The sequence below is a fragment of the Cherax quadricarinatus genome, chromosome 4, assembly GCF_038502225.1.
Source record: "Cherax quadricarinatus isolate ZL_2023a chromosome 4, ASM3850222v1, whole genome shotgun sequence".
NCBI lineage: Eukaryota > Metazoa > Arthropoda > Malacostraca > Decapoda > Parastacidae > Cherax > Cherax quadricarinatus.
Genome location: NC_091295.1, coordinates 13,614,864 through 13,637,351, shown reverse-complemented (window position 1 = coordinate 13,637,351; position 22,488 = coordinate 13,614,864). Strand labels below are relative to the sequence as shown.

At 38.4% G+C, this 22,488-nt stretch overlaps 1 protein-coding gene across 9 annotated transcripts in view; it reads right to left on the bottom strand.

The window, feature by feature from the left end:
* The window catches only part of LOC128684403 (uncharacterized), a 251,874-nt gene that overhangs the window by 131,812 nt on the left and 97,574 nt on the right, over positions 1 to 22,488 (bottom strand). For 7 of the 9 annotated variants that reach the window (XR_011393207.1, XM_070094513.1, XM_070094539.1 and 4 more), the window contains one exon: positions 21,568 to 21,606. The exons of the other annotated variants lie outside the window; for them this stretch is intronic. Coding sequence is in view for 6 of the 7 variants with exons in the window: in XM_070094513.1 (XP_069950614.1) it covers positions 21,568 to 21,606 (39 nt within the window). In the remaining variant the exon portion in view is untranslated. The remainder of the gene's footprint in view (positions 1 to 21,567; positions 21,607 to 22,488) is intronic. 9 annotated transcript variants of the gene reach the window in all.

The window sequence follows — 22,488 nt, the reverse complement described above, 5'->3', positions numbered from 1 at the left end:
CTCCACAAACTTGACCACTATGGCATAAGAGGCCATGCGCTTGCATATTTTAAATCCTACCTTTCTAATAGGTATCAGTATGTCACCATTAAAGAGACAGCCTCATCAATACGGCCACTTGATACTGGAGTTCTGCAGGGAAGTGTCCTTGGACCCCTGCTCTTCCTCATTTACATCAATGATCTTCCAAACATATCCCAACACCTGAAACCCATTCTCTTTGCTGACGACACGACTTATGTCATCTCCCACCCTAATCTTGCCTCCCTCAACACCATTGTTAACGAGGAGCTGCTCAAAATATCGACTTGGATGATAGCCAATAAACTTACACTTAACACTGGCAAAACCTACTATATTATGTTTGGTAGCAGAGCAGGTGAAGCGCAACTTAACATTAAGATTGACAACACTCTAATTGCCAGATATAATGAGGGCAAATTCCTTGGCCTATACCTCGACAACAACCTAAATTTCAGCACCCATATCCAACACATAACAAAAAAAGTATCCAAAACGGTGGGGATCCTCTCCAAGATACAATACTACGTACTGCAAACTGCTCTTCTCACACTATACCATTCACTTATATATCCACACCTCACCTATGCTATCTGTGCTTGGGGTTCAACTGCAGCAACACACCTAAAGCCAATAATAACCCAACAAAAAGCCGCAGTAAGAATAATCACTAAATCCCATCCCTGGCAACACCCCCCCCCACCCGCCACTCTTCATAGATCTAAACTTACTCCCTGTTCAGAACATCCACACTTACTACTGTGCAATCAATATCTACAGGGCCTTAAATTCCAATATTAACCTTGACCTAAAACGCTTTCTTGATAGTTGTGACAGTCCACAGGCATAACACCAGACACAAACATCTCTATGACATTCCCCGTGTTCGACTAAACCTTTACAAAAATTCAATGTATTTCAAAGGACCTAAAATCTGGAACACCCTACCTGAAAACTCTAGAACTGCAGACACATTCATCACTTTCAAAACTACAGTTAGAAAACATCTTATCTCCCTGATCCACCCCGACAACTAACTACATGATAACCACCTGGTGGTTCAAAATTACACTCACTCACCCACTGACTATAAACCCAGAAATACTAATCTTAATCTTTAAATAATAAATCCTAACTAGTCATAAGTTTGCCTATGATACTCCAATATAGACACCTTGTATTGTGCCAAAACAAAAGCATTCACATTGCTAAACTCACAAATTATGATGTAGTCACTTAGCCTTAATACCATAATCTGTAAGGATTTAATGTTAAGAATTAATCTAAGTCTGCTCGAAATGCCTAGCCATGCTAGGTGTCCTAGTGGCCCCCTCTGTAATTAGTATTTTATAACATGTAAACCACACAATACCCAAAACCTGTAAACCCCACATTGTAACCCTTATAAAGAATAAACTTGAATTGAATTGAATTGAACTGAATTGAACTGAATTGAACTGAATTGAACTGAATTGAATTGAATTGAATTGAATTGAATTGAATTGAATTGAATTGAATTGAATTGAATTGAATTGAATTGAATTGAATTGTCCAACTTTATGTTTATTCACTGACAGTTGTTTATTACAACTTAATTTGCGTTCACACATGGATACATATTTCCACTAGAATACTTAGGAGGTTACAATGAATAGGCTTACCAATGTGCATGCTTACAGTTCCAGGAATACAGCATACTGCATATTCTAAGGAAAGCCCTTTCTTATGTGAAGCATTTCCATCAGACTAATTTCAGACCACATAACTTAAGTTCTAATATGTACATGTATATATAGGCTTTATATGACAAATCAGGATGTGTATTTCATGCTTGTTGTAAAAGCTAGGGAATTACTTGAAATTAACTAAGAGTAAAGTTTGTCTCAGTAAGAATTAAACAACCATGTCACCATCTTTGTTTAATATACATATTTACCTTCAGTAAGAGTGTCTACCATTCCAGAAGAATTTTTTTTTTTTTTTTTTTTTGAAGTGAACATTGAGAGCAATACTAATCTGGCAGTCCAGACAATATTTTTGTTAAGTACCTGTATCTTTTTTGCTAATGCCAAATTCCTAAATAAAATCTTGCCTAAATGTCTAGTATCTATATTACTCCTCAATATGTTATATATTTGTATTGCACTCAAAAAATTTTAATACTTTTCAAAAAAAAAATGTCATACACAAAGTGTAAGCTTTTTAACTGAATATCACATCTTTAGTGTGCTACTGTTACGATGAAAGGTCATTAACCATGCTGCATGCTGCTCTTATCTGTATTTTTTTGTACCTCTGTATGTGTGCTCAAATTGTTAATAAATTAATAAATAAATAAATAAAGAAAAGTGATAAATGATGATTCAAGGTGACAGGTCAGAATCTTAAGCAATCACTACCACTGTATACAAAGTAAAGAGTATCTACCTGTATTTTTCCAGTAATCTATCACTTGCCAGCTTAAAGCAATTTGTGTGCAACTGATCATTTAACCTTAGTGAGAAAACCACATTTAAAAAGCTTTTAGAGGCAGTTTTTCTGGCTTTATATTATCAGTCATTACTTTGCCTACATTTATACTGCTAAGCAGAAAATTTAGATTTAGATGTAGATTTAAATTTTTTATTTTGACAAATTACATGGTTGCACAGAGGAATATAATAGTTGGGTATACATGCCAAAACCCCCTCTGTATGCTGAGCATTTCGGGCAGACGAGTCCCTCGCTGATGTACAGATCCTCCTTAACTTCCAACCTATGTGACTTGCATCCAACCACACATGTATACGACTCCAAAAAAATACACTAAATTAGAAAATAAAAAATACATGTATGTAAATATAAAAATTATCCTTGGTCATATGTCCGCCAGCTCTAGGGGCTGCATGCGTACAATAGTGACGCAGATCTGGCAACAGCATTCAGCATCTTTCTCTCTTGCAGACTCCCACTCTCAGTTGCCACTTTGCAAGCATTTATTAGAGAAGTCAATTGTATGTTTTACCACAATAAACCATACGTAATGAAACTTTATGCTTTTTTTTTTTTTAACAAGTCGGCCGTCTCCCACCGAGGCAGGGTGACCCAAAAAGAAAGAAAATCCCCAAAAAGAAAATACTTTTATCATTATTCAACACTTTCACCTCACTCACACATAATCACTGTTTTTGCAGAGGTGCTCAGAATACAACAGTTTAGAAGCATATACGTAATAAAGATACACAACATATCCCTCCAAACTGCCAATATCCCAAACCCCTCCTTTAAAGTGCAGGCATTGTACAGTGGTCCCTCAACCAACGATATTAATCAGTTCTAGAGAGCTCATCGTTAGAAGTTGAATTAATTTTCCCCATAAGAAATAATGGAAATCAAATTAATCCTTTCCTGATACCCAAAAGTATGAAAAAAAAAATTTACCACATGAAATATACATTTTCCTACACAAAAAAAAGGAGACATGCATAATATATATTATTGTGTAATGAAGAATAAATGACACTTACCTTTATTGAAGATCTGGTGATGAGTGATGGGATGGGAGGAGGGGAGATGATGGATGTTATTATTTTTTGGAAGGGGAATCTCTTTCCATGAGGTCTTGAGGTAGCAAGCCCTTTTACGGGGTTACTTCCCGTCTTCTTTTAATGCCACTGGAAACAACTTGAGTCACTGGACCTCTGTCACACCAAAAATCTGTCCATAGAGCTCTGTACCTCACGGTCCTTTAAGATTTTCCTAAAATGGGCCATAACACTGTCATTGTTATAGTCACCAGCACGGCTTGCAATAACTGTGTTAGGGTGATTTTCATCCATAAATGTTTGGACATCAACCCACTTTGTACAAATTTCCTTAAGTAAGGTTAGCCTGTCTTTCATAGGCTTGTGTCCTGGGAGTGCTTTTTCCTCCTGTGTAATGTAGGTCCTGTTTGGCACTTTCTTCCAAAACAGGCTTGTTTCGTCACAATTAAACACTTACTGGGGTTTCAGTCCTTCAGCCTCTATGTACTCCCTGAATTCCTGCACATATTTTTTCAGCCGCTTTTTGGTCCAAACTGGCAGCCTCACCATGCCTTATCACACAATGTATGCCACTATGATTCTTAAATCTCTCAAACCAACCTTTGCTGGCCTTAAATTCACTCACATCACCACTAGTTGCAGGCATTTTTTTAATTAAATTGGCATGCAACTTCCTAGCCTTTTCACATATGATCGCTTGAGAGATGCTATCTCCTGATATCTGTTCCTCGTTTATCCACACCAATGAGTCTCTCAACATCTTCGAGTACTTGCGATCTGTGTTTCGAAAACATACTTGCGCCTTTCACAGCAACAGCTTCCTTGATTGCCTTTCTGTTGGCCAAGATAGTAGCGATGGTTGACTGGGGTTTGTTATACAACCTGGCCAGCTCGGACATGCATTCCATTTTCGTACTTTGCAATTATCTCTTTTTTCAATTCCATAGTAATTCTCACCCTTTTTACCACAGGGTTGGCACTAGAAGCTTTCTTGGGGCCCATGGTGACTTATTTTGCAGTTATTATTTTATATTTTTTTATTATCACACCGGCCGATTCCCACCAAGGCAGGGTGGCCCGAAAAAGAAAAACTTTCACCATCATTCACTCCATCACTGTCTTGCCAGAAGGGTGCTTTACACTACAGTTTTTAAACTGCAACATTAACACCCCTCCTTCAGAGTGCAGGCACTGTACTTCCCATCTCCAGGACTCAAGTCCGGCCTGCCGGTTTCCCTGAATCCCTTCATAAATGTTACTTTGCTCACACTCCAACAGCACGTCAAGTATTAAAAACCATTTGTCTCCATTCACTCCTATCAAACACGCTCACGCATGCCTGCTGGAAGTCCAAGCCCCTCGCACACAAAACCTCCTTTACCCCCTCCCTCCAACCCTTCCTAGGCCGACCCCTACCCCGCCTTCCTTCCACTACAGACTGATACACTCTTGAAGTCATTCTGTTTCGCTCCATTCTCTCTACATGTCCGAACCACCTCAACAACCCTTCCTCAGCTCTCTGGACAACAGTTTTGGTAATCCCGCACCTCCTCCTAACTTCCAAACTACAAATTCTCTGCATTATATTCACACCACACATTGCCCTCAGACATGACATCTCCACTGCCTCCAGCCTTCTCCTCGCTGCAACATTCATCACCCATGCTTCACACCCATATAAGAGCGTTGGTAAAACTATACTCTCATACATTCCCCTCTTTGCCTCCAAGGACAAAGTTCTTTGTCTCCACAGACTCCTAAGTGCACCACTCACTCTTTTTCCCTCATCAATTCTATGATTCACCTCATCTTTCATAGACCCATCCGCTGACACGTCCACTCCCAAATATCTGAATACGTTCACCTCCTCCATACTCTCTCCCTCCAATCTGATATTCAATCTTTCATCACCTAATCTTTTTGTTTATCCTCATAACCTTACTCTTTCCTGTATTCACCTTTAATTTTCTTCTTTTGCACACCCTACCAAATTCATCCACCAATCTCTGCAACTTCTCTTCAGAATCTCCCAAGAGCACAGTGTCATCAGCAAAGAGCAGCTGTGACAACTCCCACTAAAAACACTGGAATAATACAAAATGTACCGAATGTATGTGTGGATGCAACTGCACTTGCTGGCTTGTAAACACTGGCACACTAACTGAAGGCACAGGGCAGCTAAGGCGTGCTCAGGCCACACGTGGACACGTTCCAGACGAATCATGTTAGCCGAGTTTTTCATCATTGGTCGGGCCAAAATTTTTACACTCAAACGCTTCATTGGACGAGTTTATCGTTAGACAATGCCTTCGTTGGCCAAGGGTCCACTGTACTTCCCATTTCCAAGGACTCAAGTCGGGCTATATAAAAATAACCGGTTTCCCTGAATCCCTTCACTAAATATTACCCTGCTCACACTCCAACAGCTCGTCAGGTTCCAAGTATCATTCGTCTGCATTCACTCCTAACACGCTCATGCACGCTTGCTGGAAGTCCAAGCCCCTCACCCACAAAATCTCCTTTCAACCTTTTCGAGGATGAACCCTACCCCTCCTTCCTTCCCCTACAGATTTGTACCCTACCAGTATGTCGGCAATTTTCAAAGATTCGACTTATGTCCATTTTGACTTACGACCGGTTGGTTGAAACCAAGCTTGGTCGTAAGTCGGACGGTAGGTGTACGCTCTCCATGTCATTCTACTTTGATCCATTCTCTCTAAATGACCAAACTACCTCAACAACCCCTCTTCAGCTCTCCGACTAATATTTTTATTAACCCTTTGACTGTCGCGGCCGTATATATACGTCTTACGAGGTACCGTGTTTGATGTATATACACTGTATACTCATAAATTATAGCGGCTTCAAATCAGGCAGGAGAAAGCTGGTAGGCCCACATGTGAGAGAATGGGTCTGTGTGGTCAGTGTGCACCATATAAAAAAAATCCTGGAGCACGCAGTGCATAATGAGAAAAAAAAACTCCAATCATTTTTTTTAATTAAAATTCCGACTTTGTGGTCTATTTTCGTATAGTATTTATGGTTGTATTCTCATTTTCTTGGTCTCATTTGATAGAATAGAAAACATATTATAGAAATAGAGGTGATTTTGATTGATTTTACTATAAAAAGAACCTGGAAATGGAGCTCAAAGTAGGGGAAATGTTTGATTTTTGCCAATGTTCAAAAGTAATATGCAGTCATGAATGAGTTGATGTTATTTATACAATTATTACAGTATTGCAGTAGTCTGCATAATAGTAAGTCTTCTATTTTTTGTTTGAATAAAAATTCAAAATAGAAAGCAAGAGTAATATCAGAGGGGCCTGGAGACATGACTGATGAACAAAGAAAATGTTATTTTAGAGCCAGGAATGTCTGCATTGTTCATTCTGGACCTTATTTTGAAATTGTCATATTTTTTAATTTTCGTGAAATTGGCCAAATTGCAAATTTCTGACCACATTATTGGGTAGTTGAAATCGGTAAATGGGCAGTTTCTTGTACTCAATCGATAGAAAAAATGGAGTTCTAAAGAAATAGCTATGAGTTTGGTCGACTGGAACAATGGAATTAGCCGAAAATAGGGCTCAAAGTGGGCAAAATCGCCGATTTGTAAATATCGCCGAGGTCGCTAACTTCGCGAGAGCATAATTCCGTCAGTTTTCCATCAAATTTCGTTTTTTTTGCTGTCATTACAATTGGGAAAAGATTCTCTATCATTTCATAAGAATTTTTTTTTTTTTTTTTTTTAAATTTTGCGACACCAGGAGACACCTCAGGATTGGGGGTTGCGACAGTCAAAGGGTTAACTCCACACCTTCTCCTAATTTCCACACTCCGAATTTTCTGCATAATACTTACACCACACATTGCCTATAGACAGGACATCTCCAATGCCTCCAACCATCTCCTCACTGCAGCATTTACAACCCAAGCTTCACACTCATATAAGAGTGTTAGTAAATAACAAAAAGGCACAATACCGTGACTGGAACAATACACAAATAACCCACACATAAAAGAGAGAAGCTTACGACGACGTTTCGGTCCGACTTGGACCATTGACAAAGTCACACTGTGACTTTGTCAATGGTCCAAGTCGGACCGAAACGTCGTCGTAAGCTTCTCTCTTTTATGTGCGGGTTATTTGTTTATTGTAAGAGTGTTAGTACCACTATACTTTTATACATTCCCTTCTTTCCCTCCATAGATAATGTTTTTTTGTCTCCATATAAGTATACCTCAATGCACCACTCACCATTTTTCCTTCATCAATTCTATGATTAACCTCATCCTTCATAAATCCATCCGCTGACACGTCAACTCCCAAATACCTGAAAACATTCACTTCTTCCATACTCCTCCTCTCCAATTTGATATCCAATTATTCTTTATTTAAATCATTTGATACCCTCATCACCTTACTCTTTTCTATGTTCACTTTCAACTTTCTACCTTTACACACTCTTCCAAACTTGTAAACTACCCTTTGCAATTTTTCTTTAGAATCTCCCATAAGCACAGTATCATCAGCAAAAAGTAACTGTGTCAATTACCATTTTCTATTTGATTCCCCCTAATTTAATCCCACCCCTCTTCCAAACACCCTAGCATTTACTTCTTTTACAACCCCATCTATAAATATATTAAACAACCATGGTGACATTACACATCCTTGTCTAAGACCTACTTTTACTGGAAGTAGTCCCCCTCTCTTCTACACACCCTAACCTGAGCCTCGCTATCCTCATAAAAACTCTTTACAGCATTTAGTAACTTACTACCTATTCCATACACTTGCAACATCTGCCACATTGCTCCCCTATCCACTCTATCACATCTTGTTCTTCCAACATACCAGCTGTATCCCACTGAGGTGGGATGGCCCAAAAGGAAAAACGCAAGTTTCTCCTTTTAAATTTAGTAATATATACAGGAGAAGGGGTTGCTAGCCCTTTGCTCCCAGCACTTTAGTCACCTCTTATGACATGCATGGCTTACGGAGGAAGAATTCTGTTCCACTTCCCCATGGAAATAAGAGGAAATAAACAGGAACAAGAACTAGAAAGAAAATAGCAGAAAACCCAGAGGGGTGTGTATATATATGCTTATATACGTATGTGTAGTGTGACCTAAGTGTAAGTAGAAGTAGCAAGACGTACCTGAAATCTTGCATGTTTACGAGACAGAAAAAATGACACCAGTAATCCTACCATCATATAAAACAATTACAGGCTTTCATTTTACACTCACTTGGCAGGACAGTAGTGCCTCCCTAGCCCACCTTTCTGCCAATAGTTGCTTATATCTCACCCGAACTTCCTCCTCCCTTAGTTTATACACTTTCACCTCTCTCTTACTTGTTGTTGCCATTTTCCTCTTGTCCCATCTACCTCTTACTCTAACTGTAGCTACAACTAAATAATGCTCTGATGTATCAGTTGCCCCTCTATAAACATGTACATCCTGAATCCTACCCATCAACCTTTTATTCACCAATACATAATCTAACAAACTACTTTCATTACGTGCTATATCATACCTTGTATATTTATTAATCCTCTTTTCCATAAAATATGTATTACTTATTACCAAACCTCTTTCTACATGTAGCTCAATAGCTCAATTAAAGGCTCCCCTTTTACAATTACCCCTGGCACCCCAAATTTACCTACTACTCCCTCCACATCATTTTTACCCACTTCAGCATTGAAATCCCAAACCATAAGTACTCTCACACTTGGTTCAAAACTCCCCACGCATTCAATCAACATTTCCCAAAATCTCAATCTCAATCTCTCAATCTATCTATCTCTCAATCTCACAATCTATCTATCTATCTATCTATCTCTCTCTCTACATAATCCTTGAATAAATACATTTATACTTCCTCTTTTCCTGCCATAGCTTATCCTTCAACATTATTGCTACTCGATCTTTAGCTCTAACTCTATTTGAAACCCCTGACCTAATCCCATTTATTTCTCTCCACTGAAACTCTCCCACCCCCTTTAGCTTTGCTTCATTGAAAGCCAGGATATCCAGCTTCTTCTCATTCATAACATCCACAATCATCTCTTTCTTATCATTCCCACACATCCACGCACATTCAGACATGCCACTTTGACAATTTTCTTCTCATTCTTTTTAGTAATCATCACAGGAAAAAGGGTTACTAGCCCATTGTTCCCGGCATTTTAGTTGACTTTTACAACACACATGGCTTAAGGAGGAAAGATTCTTATTCCACTTCCCCATGGATTTAAAAGGAAAAGTAATAAGAACAAGAACTATTAAGATAAAATCAAAGAAAACCCAGATGAGTGTGCATAAATAAATGTGTATACATATGTGTAGTGTGGCCTAAGTGTAAGTAGAAGTAGCAAGACATACCTGTAATCTTGCATATTTATGAGACAGACAAAAAACTCCAGCAATCCTACCATCATGTAAAACAATTACAGGCTTTCATTTTACACTCACTTGGCAGGACAGTAATACCACCCTGGGTGGTTGATGTCTACCAACCTACTACCTACATGCTTTTTATTACCACAACATACTTGAAAATGATAGAATACGCAAAAACTAAAGAATGGTATTTTCAATTATAAAATAGAAAATAAAGAATGGTAAATATACTCACTGTACTGTGTTGGTTAAAATCATAAAAAGACTAAGAAGGCAAAAGACAATGTTGAAATATTGAGTAACAAGAAAACTGATAGGCCTAGCCTAGGCTACATTCTCAACAGCATTTTCATTTGTGAAGCATATGAATGATACCTACAAATAAGAAACATCAGTTTGAGTAATGAAACTTAAGATAACAAAGCAGGTTGATAAAAAAAACATGATATAATCATGACAAACTTACTAGATTAAAAGAAAGTTGTACAGGTATACAACTTCTACATGCCACGCTGACATAATTCCCACATCTGTCCATTTTGAGATCCGACAGGTTGGTCAGAATGAAACTTGGAAGTAGGGGAGGATCTGTATTACCCAACTATAAACGAATGACCTGTTTTGTCAGTCTCATAAGGTCATACCCAGGCACCAATATTTTCCTTAACAAGATCATTCCATTTTCCAACCACAATGAGACTGAAGAAATACTTCCTAACATCCCTGTGTGGCTCGAGTTCTCACTTCTCACCTCTCCAACAGCTCATCATCTCTATATTATCAATTCCCCTTAGTATTTTGTATGTTATGCCTCCCCTGTTTTTTTTCTGTCCTCCAATGTTGTTAATTAAGTCAATGCCATTAGCCTCTCCTTGTAGCTCATGCCCCTTAGCTCAGGAACAAGATTTCTTTCTAACTTCTGCACTTTCTTCAGTTTCTTGACATGCTTTTTTTCAGATGTGGGTTCCATACTGGTGCTGTATACTCCAAGATGAACCCAATGAATGTTGTATAAATTGCCCGAACGAGTCTTTGCTGAGATTCCTGTTGGTTACTCTTAGATTTGCTAGACAAGCATCGATTACAGACATTATTCAGCTGATGTGAGCTGCTGGTGTTGTACTGGGCAATATGCTCACCCCCAAGTCATCCTCTTTGAATGAGGTCTGCAGCCTCTGTCTCCCTAGTCTGTGCCCCATTTCCAGTCTTTTTGCTCCTTCCCCAATCTTCATGACCTTGCAGTTACTGGGGGCTGAATTCAAGCAACCACTTATTTGACCAATCTTTGCATTTTATTCAGATCCCTTTGGAGCATTTTCCCCCATCTTCATCTGCTTGTATTCTTAATTTTACGTCATAAGCAAACAGGGATTTTTTTTGTTTAACACGCAGGCTGTCTCCCAAGAGGCAGGGTGACCCAAAAAATAAACACTTTCATCATCATTCACACTATCACTGTCTTGCAAGATATGACAGTTCACATGTCCTCCAAACAGCAAATATCCCAACCCAACCTTCAGAGTGCAGGCACTGTACTTCCTGCCTCCAGGACTCAAATCTGGCTAACTGGCTTCTTTGAATCCTTTCATAAAATGCTACCTTACTCACACTCTAACATCTCGTTAGGTCCCAAAAACCATTTGCCTCCACTCACTATTTAACATGCTCACACATGCCTGCTGGATCTCCAAACCCCTGGCACACAAAACCTCCTTTAGCCCCTCTCTCTATCCTTTCCTAGGACAACCCCTACCCCTCCTTCCCTCCACTACAGATTTATATACCCTCCAAGTCATCCTCCTATTTTGCTTTATCCTCCCTAAAGGAGGGGGTTGGGATACTGACAGTTTGAAGGGACATCTAAGCTGTCGTATCTGAGCGCCTCTGCAAAAACAGCGATTATGTACGAGTGATGGTGAAAGTGTTGAATGATGAAATTTTTTTCTTTTTTTTGGGGGGGTCACCTTGCCTTGGTGGGAAACAGCCGACATATTAAAAAAAAAAAAAAACTAAATCAATTCCATCTTGAATGTCATTTACATAAACCAGAAATAATACTTGTCCTAATACTTTTCCCTGCAAAACTAGCTAATCTTCCCCATTCTGACATCTCTTCCCAGACAATCATTCTTTGCTTCCTTCCCATAAAGTACACTTTATCCACCAGAGTACATTCCCAGTTATTCCTGCCTGCTTCTTAAGTTATTGCCGCAGTCTCAAGTAGGGAACATTAAGAAAATGCAATTGTTCTTTCCCCTCTCCTTCTGTTGTCTTTGCTGTGTCACAGAATTTCAAAAGGTTATTAAGACAATACTTCCCATCTATGAACCTGAGCTGGTAAAAGTTTATGAAACCATTTCTCTCCCAGGACTCTCCATATGATTATCTTTTCCATTCCCTTGCATTGTATACATGTTAGCAAAACTGGCTTGTACTTAAATACCTTCTGCCTATCTCTTTTCTTAAATACAGGTATTATATTTGCTATTTTCCAGATCTTTGGCAACTGTTCTGGGTACAATGACTTGATGTAGACCACAGCTAATGGTCTGGACAGTGCTTCTGTTCCTTTTTGTAGAATCCACAGTGACACCTTATCAGGTCCCACTGCCTTTGACATATCCAGCTCCACCTAAACTTTTTTGCCTCTTCCCTTGTTGTGTGTATGGTGTCCAGTATCTACTGGTATACTTTTCCCATAGGCTTTTTGGCAATGCCCATTTCTACTGAGAAGACCTTTCAACCATTTGTTCAGCACTTCACATTTTTTGGGAGTTCTCCTTCCTTCTTTAACCCTTTCAGGGTTTCGGCTGTACTAGTACGGCTTACGCACCAGGGTTTTTGACATACTAGTACGCCTAAATTCTAGCGCCCTCAAATCGAGTGAGAGAAAGCTGGTAGGCCTACATATAAAAGAATGGGTCTATGTGGTCAGTGTGAGCAGTATAAAAAAAATCTTGCAGCACACAGTACGTAATGAGTAAAAAAAAAACTTTTACCATGTTTTTGGATTAAAACAGCGACTTTGCACTGTATTTTCGTATGGTATTTATTGTTGTATTCTAGTTTTCTTGGTCTCATTCTATAGAATAGAAGACATATTACAGAAATTGAGATGATTTTGACTGATTTTACAATGAAAAGTACCTTGAAATTGAGCTCAAAGTAGCAGAAATGTTCGATTTTATCAGCTAAGAAAATTACGCTATGCCCAAAAAATCCACCAGTGCTTTGTGAGGGATGGAAAAATCGCAGTTAGGAAACAGCCCACTGGGAAGAGATACTTCATCTCTACAGAACATGACCTTAAAACATTCCTAAGTGAGGCTGGACTAACAGAATCAGAGTAAAGTGCAGATAATACCCACAGTCCACAGTTAGTGTTATATTGTCATAAATTTGTGCCCCCCTAAAATTCTAATACCCCAACTACTTTTGATTGTCATTGTTGTATTCAACGACCATTCTACCTCATAGTCTTAATTTGTTTAATATCTACAGAATCTATCTCCTTTTTTTACAACTTACCGCATCACTGTTCCATCTTATTTTATTATAAACTAGCCATAACTTGTCCTCAATAATTCTACCTCACTTTAAGAAATACTCAATTGCCCAATTCTATTCTAAAATCCCTATTATTGCCCAATTTTGCTTTAAACTATATTGATCAAACTTATTGTAAACTTCTTTTATTGACCATTTTATTCTATACTTTTTTAAACTAGTATTTTCAACTACAACTTTTTTATTATCCTGTCTACCATCTTACTAGCATATTATAACCAAATCATTGCCATTTTTATTTTTATCATTTTTTTTATTATTATTCTTTTGCTACCTTAACTTGTGTATTTTATCCTGTCAGTTTAAATCTAGTTATACTCTAAGTCTTGTAAACAACTTATATAAGACCTTAGTGCAATTACAATTGAGAGTCTTGTGCCTTTTTTATATTATTAGATTAAACTCAGTTGTACTATAGTCAATACCAAATTCATTATATTAGACCATAGTGCAATTACTAGTGAGAGACTGGTGCTATTTTTAATTTGTATTTTTATATTATTAGATTAAATCTAGTTGTACTATAGCTCATTCTAGCTCAAAACATAGACTCCACAAAAGTCATTATATTAGACCTTAGTGCAATTACAAGTGAGAGTCTTGTTCTATTTTAAATTTGTATTTTTATATTACTAGTTTATACCTAGTTGTACTTTAGTTCATTCCAGCACAACACATAGACAACATCAACTTCATTATGTGTAGTAGTGACTATACTCTATATGACCAAAATACTCTAGCTATATACTTATCCAAACTTCCCACCACTACAGATATCAGTACTAGAACTCAACACATAACTCAGGATATAAATAACCATAATTTAAACCTAGAAGATGATTGATCACGTTGACCCTGATCTAAACCTCCATAATCTGACACCCAATCAAAACCTATTGGAAAGTAACTGCCTTTATTACACAGCATCACAAGCCAGCACTATCCTAAACAATTCTAAAAGTCTATCAGTACTTAACTACAACATCAGGTCCTTAAGCAAACACTATGATGACCTCCTGGCACTCCTTGAATCACTAAAGACACCCTTCTCCTGCATTATTCTTACTGAGACCTGGCTTAAGCAGGACACAATAGATATATACCCTCTACCAGGATACACAGCAATTCACAACTGCAGACCAAACCAAGTTGGGGGTGGTATTGCAATCTATTACTCTAACCAATTATCTTGTATTAGCACCACTTGCTTTAGTGATGAATATGGGGAATACATTTTTGCTAATTTTACTGTAAAAAACCTTAAGACACCTATAACAATCGGTCCCATTTACCGGATACCTCACACAAACATCCCAAATTTCAGATTTCAGTGAAAAATTAAAGTCACTAATAACAAACAGACAAATGAATAAGCACCACCTTCTCTTAGCTGGAGACTTCAACATCAACCTTGGCTTACTAGATGATCAGCCTGTAACTGATTTCATCAACAATATGAACAACACACTTCTCATACCAACAATAACTAAACCAACCAGGCTCACTGAGACAAGTGCAACCATAATAGACCACATATGGACCAATATACTAGCCCCCCTTAAATCAGGGATAATCACAGATAGCACTACAGACCACTACCCTACCTTCCTCCTGACAAACATTAGTAAACCACCACTTGAATACAACAAAGTCTCATTTAGACTCCATGACGAGGCCTCAATAAGGAAGTTCACAACTGACCTAGAGATTGTTGACTGGCCTACAGAATTCTCCAAGGCCAATGGTATTGATGACTGGACAGACATTTTTCTTAACAAATTACTTAGACTATACAACAAACATTGTCCTATAAAAACGAAACAGATCACAAACAAACGGCTTGGTTGCCCATGGCTAACCAGCACCATTCTGAAATCCATTGACAAGAAACACCAATATGAAAAGCAATATAGACAGGGCTTAATACACAAAGATAAAAGAGAAAAAGGTAGCTTATGAGAGGTTTTTGCAAAGCAGAAGTGTTATAAGAAGAGCAGAGTATATGGAGAGTAAAAGAAAGGTAAAGAGAGTGGTGAGAGAGTGCAAAAGGAGAGCAGATGATAGAGTGGGAGGCACTGTCAAGAAATTTTAATGAAAATAAGAAAAAATTTTGGAGTGAGTTAAACAAGTTAAGAAAGCCTAGGGAAAATATGGATTTGTCAGTTAAAAACAGAGTAGGGGAGTTAGTAGATGGGGAGATGGAGGTATTGGGTAGATGGCGAGAATATTTTGAGGAACTTTTAAATGTTAAGAAAGAAAGGGAGGCAGTAATTTCATGCACTGGTCAGGGAGGTATACCATCTTTTAGGAGTGAAGAAGAGCAGAATGTAAGTGTGGGGGAGGTACGTGAGGCATTACGTAAAATGAAAGGGGGTAAAGCAGCTGGAACTGATGGGATCATGACAGAAATGTTAAAAGCAGGGGGGGATATAGTGTTGGAGTGGTTGGTACTTTTGTTTAATAAATGTATGAAAGAGGGGAAGGTACCTAGGGATTGGCAGAGAGCATGTATAGTCCCTTTATATAAAAGGAAAGGGGACAAAAGAGACTGTAAAAATTATAGAGGAATAAGCTTACTGAGTATACCAGGAAAAGTGTACGGTAGGGTTATAATTGAAAGAATTAGAGGTAAGACAGAATGTAGGATTGCGGATGAGCAAGGAGGTTTTAGAGTGGGTAGGGGATGTGTAGATCAGGTGTTTACATTGAAGCATATATGTGAACAGTATTTAGATAAAGATAGGGAAGTTTTTATTGCATTTATGGATTTAGAAAAGGCATATGATAGAGTGGATAGAGGAGCAATGTCGCAGATGTTGCAAGTATATGGAATAGGTGGTAAGTTATTAAATGCTGTAAAGAGTTTTTATGAGGATAGTGAGGCTCAGGTTAGGGTGTGTAGAAGAGAGGGAGACTACTTCCCGGTAAAAGTAGGTCTTAGACAGGGATGTGTAATGTCACCATGGTTGTTTAATATATTTATAGATGGGGTTGTAAAGGAAGTAAATGCTAGGGTGTTTGGGAGAGGGGTGGGATTAAATTATGGGGAATCAAATTCAAAATGGGAATTGACACAGTTACTTTTTGCTGATGATACTGTGCTTATGGGAGATTCTAAAGAAAAATTACAAAGGTTAGTGGATGAGTTTGGGAATGTGTGTAAAGGTAGAAAGTTGAAAGTGAACATAGAAAAGAGTAAGGTGATGAGGGTGTCAAATGATTTAGATAAAGAAAAATTGGATATCAAATTGGGGAGGAGGAGTATGGAAGAAGTGAATGTTTTCAGATACTTGGGAGTTGACGTGTCGGCGGATGGATTTATAAAGGATGAGGTTAATCATAGAATTGATGAGGGAAAAAAGGTGAGTGGTGCGTTGAGGTATATGTGGAGTCAAAAAACGTTATCTATGGAGGCAAAGAAGGGAATGTATGAAAGTATAGTAGTACCAACACTCTTATATGGGTGTGAAGCTTGGGTGGTAAATGCAGCAGCGAGGAGACGGTTGGAGGCAGTGGAGATGTCCTGTTTCAGGGCAATGTGTGGTGTAAATATTATGCAGAAAATTCGGAGTGTGGAAATTAGGAGAAGGTGTGGAGTTAATAAAAGTATTAGTCAGAGGGCAGAAGAGGGGTTGTTGAGGTGGTTTGGTCATTTAGAGAGAATGGATCAAAGTAGAATGACATGGAAAGCATATAAATCTATAGGGGAAGGAAGGCGGGGTAGGGGTCGTCCTCGAAAGGGTTGGAGAGAGGGGGTAAAGGAGGTTTTGTGGGTAAGGGGCTTGGACTTCCAGCAAGCGTGCATGAGCGTGTTAGATAGGAGTGAATGGAGACAAATGGTACTTGGGACCTGACGATCTGTTGGAGTGTGAGCAGGGTAATATTTAGTGAAGGGATTCAGGGAAACCGGTTATTTTCATATAGTCGGACTTGAGTCCTGGAAATGGGAAGTACAATGCCTGCACTTTAAAGGAGGGGTTTGGGATATTGGCAGTTTGGAGGGATATGTTGTGTATCTTTATATGTGTATGCTTCTAGACTGTTGTATTCTGAGCACCTCTGCAAAAACAGTGATAATGTGCGAGTGTGGTGAAAGTGTTGAATGATGATGAAAGTATTTTCTTTTTGGGGATTTTCTTTCTTTTTTGGGTCACCCTGCCTCGGTGGGAGACGGCCGACTTGTTGAAAAAAAAAAAAAATTCTTAAACACTATTCATCAGTTCTCACCAAAGTAATAAAGAAAGCCAAACAACTATACTACTCCAGTAGATTCACAGACACTAGAGGAGATATAAAAAAGACCTGGAAAACACTCTCTCAGATTCTAGGGACCCACAAACTGAAAAAAACCAAGAATATTGTCCTAACTAAACCTAATGAAACACCACTACATCCCACTGACACAGCTAACAAGATAAACAACTTCTTCTCAACCATAGGATCTAATCTCGCCAATAAAATCCCACATACCAGTGCCCATGCCGGGGACTACCTAGATGGGAATTTCCCAAATTCCTTCTATCTTGCACCAACTGAGCCCTCGGAAGTCACCAAGATTATAAAATCACTTAAAAACAACTCAGGGAATCTGTCTAATGTCCCACCATTACTGTACAAGCGAGCGGCCCATATCCTTTCGCATGCTATTTCATTACTTTTTAACAAGTCACTAGAAACTAGCACCTTCCCGAAACTACTCAAGATGGCAAGGGTTACACCAATACATAAAGGTGGTGACCCTACAGACTTAAACAACTTTAGGCCAATATCAAACTTACCATTGCTATCCAAAATCTTTGAGAAACTCGTGCACAAGAGACTATATTCATTTATAACAGCACAAAACATACTCAACCCCTGCCAATTTGGATTTAGGAAAAATAAAAGCACTAATGATGCAATCATAAAAATGCTAGATCTGCTTTACACAGCATTGGAAAATAAGGAATATCCACTAGGAATTTTTACTGACCTAAGAAAAGCTTTTGACACAGTAGACCACGACATCCTACTCCACAAACTTGACCATTATGGAATAAGAGGCCATGCGCTTGCTTATTTCAAATCTTACCTTACTAATAGGTATCAGTATGTTACCATTAAAGACACAGCATCAACAACACGGCCACTTGATACTGGAGTTCCGCAGGGAAGTGTCCTCGGTCCCCTGCTCTTCCTCATATACATCAATGATCTTCCAAACGTATCCCAACACCTGAAACCCATTCTCTTCGCTGACGACACGACTTGAGTCATCTCTCACCCTAATCTTGCCACCCTCAACACCATTGTTAACGAGGAGCTGATCAAAATATCGACTTGGATGACAGCCAATAAACTTACGCTTAACACTGACAAAACCTACTATATTATGTTTGGTAGCAGAGCAGGAGATGCACAAATTAACATTAAGATCGACAACACTCTAATTACCAGACATAATGAGGGCAAATTCCTAGGCCTATACCTTGACAACAACCTGAATTTCAGCACCCATATCCAACACATAACCAAAAAAGTATCCAAAACAGTTGGGATCCTCTCCAAGATATGATACTACGTGCCGCAAAATGCCCTTCTCACACTATACCACTCACTTATTTATCCATACCTCACCTATGCTATTTGTGCTTGGGGATCAACTGCAGCAACACACCTAAAGCCAATAATAACCCAACAAAAAGCTGCAGTAAGAATAATCACTAAATCCCATCCCTGGCAACACCCCCCCCCCCCCACTCTTCATAGATCTAAATTTACTCCCTGTTCAGTACATCCACACTTACTACTGTGCAATCTACATCTACAGGACCTTAAACTCCAATATCAACCTTGACCTAAAATGCTTTCTTGATAGTTGTGACAGAACCCACAGGCATAACACCAGACACAAACATCTCTACGACATTCCCCGTGTCCGACTAAACCTTTACAAAAATTCAATGTATGTCAAAGGCCCTAAAATCTGGAACACCCTACCTGAGAACTCTAGAACTGCAGATACATTCATCACCTTCAAAACTACCATTAGAAAACATCTTATCTCCCTGATACACCCCATCAACTAACTACACGAATACCACCTGGTGGTTCACACTTTCACTCACCCATTTGACCATAAACAGAAATATTAATCTCAATCTTAAAATAATGAATCCTATGATACTCCAATACTGAAACTATGTACTGTGCCAAAACAAAAGCATTCACATTGCTAAACTCACAAACTAGTATTTAGTCACTTAGCCATAATACCAACTTACCTCATAATTTGTAATATTTTAAAATAAAGAATTAAACTAAGTCTGCCCGAAATGCCTAGCCATGCTAGGCGTTCTAGTGGTACACTCTGTAATCATTATTTAACTACATGTAAACCACACAACAACCAAATTCTGTAAATTCAACATTGTAATCTTTATAGAGAATAAACTTTGAATTTGAATTTGAATTGAAGTTCAAAAGTAAACAAATCATGCTAAGCGTCCAATACACGTCAACTGGCGAGTCTAATATTCTTTCACAAGTGCACTGATAATATTCATACCATTTTTTACACTAATGCAGCTGTCTGCATAACAGTAAATCTTATATTTTTTGTGAGAATAAAAATTCAAAGTGGAAAGCAAAAGAATGTAAGAGAGGCGTTGGGACGTGACTAATGAACAGAGGAAATGTCATTTTAGTGCCAGGAAGTCTTTCTTGTTTATTCTGGACCCTAATTGGAAATTGGCGTCTTTTGAAATTTGTGTGAAATTGGCAAAAGTGCTAAATTCTGACCACTGTATTGGATAGTTGAAATTGGTAAATGGGTGGTTTCTTGTACTCATTCAATAGAAAAAAATGGAGTTCTAGCAAAATAGTTATGATTTTTGTTGATTAGTACAGTGGAATTGGCCGAAAATAGGGCTCAAAGTGGGCAAAATCGCAGATGCATAAACATCGTCGAGACCGCTAACTTTGCGAGAGCATAATTCTGTAAGTTTTCCATCAAATTTCATACTTTTGGTGTCATTATGATCGGGAAAAGATTCTCTATCTTTTCACAAGACAAAATAATTTTTTTTTTTTTTAATTTGGGCGACCCTGAGAACAAATCTCTGAGAGGGCCTGTCGACCCTGAAAGAGTTAATCAAATTACCTGATCTTTTATCGTCTTTTTCTTCTGATGTGGCTGTGAAGCAGTTTTGGTTCAGACTCAGCCATGGTTGCTATGTTGATCTCAATATGTCACTCAGCTTTTCTCCTTACCCTTGCATATTCATTTCTGGCTAATCTGCTCACTTGTCTCTTCTCCTCTGCCTTTTGCTTCCTAGTTTTTCTATGCTCTTGTGCTTCTCTGTTTTTTGCCTCTCTCTATCTTTGGTTGAACCCAGAGCATGCTTTGTCTTTTCAATTTCCCATTCTTCATCTAGTATGAAGTTTTCCCTCTGTCTCCTGGAATTTCCCAACTACATACTCCATCTCATCCACTGACTTTCATTCCAGTTCACTTTCCCACTGCACTGTATTCAAAATTTCCCTCATTCCTGCAATGTTCCCTCTCTCATAGTCTCACTTCTTGCATCCTCTAACTTGCCAATTTTCCCTCTATATTTAGTACCACAATTTCAGTGCTGTATGGTCGCTGACGCCCAGGGGACTCTCATACCTTTATTTCTTCGATGTTGGAAGCACTTGCATGTGTGCTGGTTCTGTATGCTTGCTCCAAGCAAAACTGACTGCCAAAAAAATTCTTAAAGTACACAGACTCATAACATAGGTTTATCACACATTTGTTTTTTATGCTATGATTCCATTTCTACTAGTAATTCCGGATGTGCAGCATAAATTTGTTCTTAAGTGATCAGGAATTTCTAAACTGATCACAAATGTGCAAGATGTTGTCAAGCAGGGACTGATTCCTATAAGGAAGAATATGTGCCACTAACCTTGATGTAAAAAAATAAGACACAGGGAAAAAATAGAGTTAGGCCCCAGGATTCTGACACGTGCAAAAAATTATTTTACAAGAGTAAATTTTAAGATAAATATTCCTTACCTCACATTCTGGCCGCCCTAAGTTCCTGAAGTCGAGTATCTTGTAGAGGGTGGGGGAAGATAAAGTTAGTACTGGGCCCTTGTGAAGGTTATGGTTTATATGTAATATTACTGGAATGTCTTCAAGTGCTGATAGTCATGTTTGTTTGGGAAGAGTAATCTGTAAGGTGTATGTGCTTTGCAGTGATCTCCATGGATTTGTAAAACTGACAATATGGTAAAACACAGTTTCCAAAACATGACTTCAGGTTGATGCATCTATGCATGTTGTGATATGCTTTCATGATATGCTTAGAAATATAGAGGATTCTTTCATATGATTTATAGAGTGAAGTGATGTGCTTTTTCCTCATCCATTTTAATCTTATTAGGACTCCATCATCCCAGCATTTCATGGTCAGTTGGTTCCATGTGATTCTCATCCAACATATATTATACCACTTGCTCTATGTTCTTGAACACCTCACCTCTCAAATTAATCACCATCTCTCTAAGTTCCCTCATCTCACTCCTTAGTTTAGGATAATCTTGAAAAATTACTAACTACAGCACACTATTATTTTTTTCAACTAGAGATTACAGAAGAATGCCTCAACTTATCCATTCATATCCGTAATTTTGAGTGTCATCATGAGATTCTCTTCCAATGCCTGAATAAGGTTCCTCAGTTTCCCCTCATATGCTAGTGAATAAAAGATCACAATAACCCTCTGGCTGAGGTCGTAACTCTCTGGTCAACTCTCTGATCAAGTATTTATGTGGTTAATAACTCCCATAACAAATTGGTTGCACAGTAGCTAACTACTAAACCCCTCTTGATACTGATGAGGAGCTCTTGATCCAATGAACTGGACCTATCCTTGCTTTTCTTGGATTGAACCCAAGAGCTTCCCATTTGTCAGGTGCTGTTTAACTCTTATGG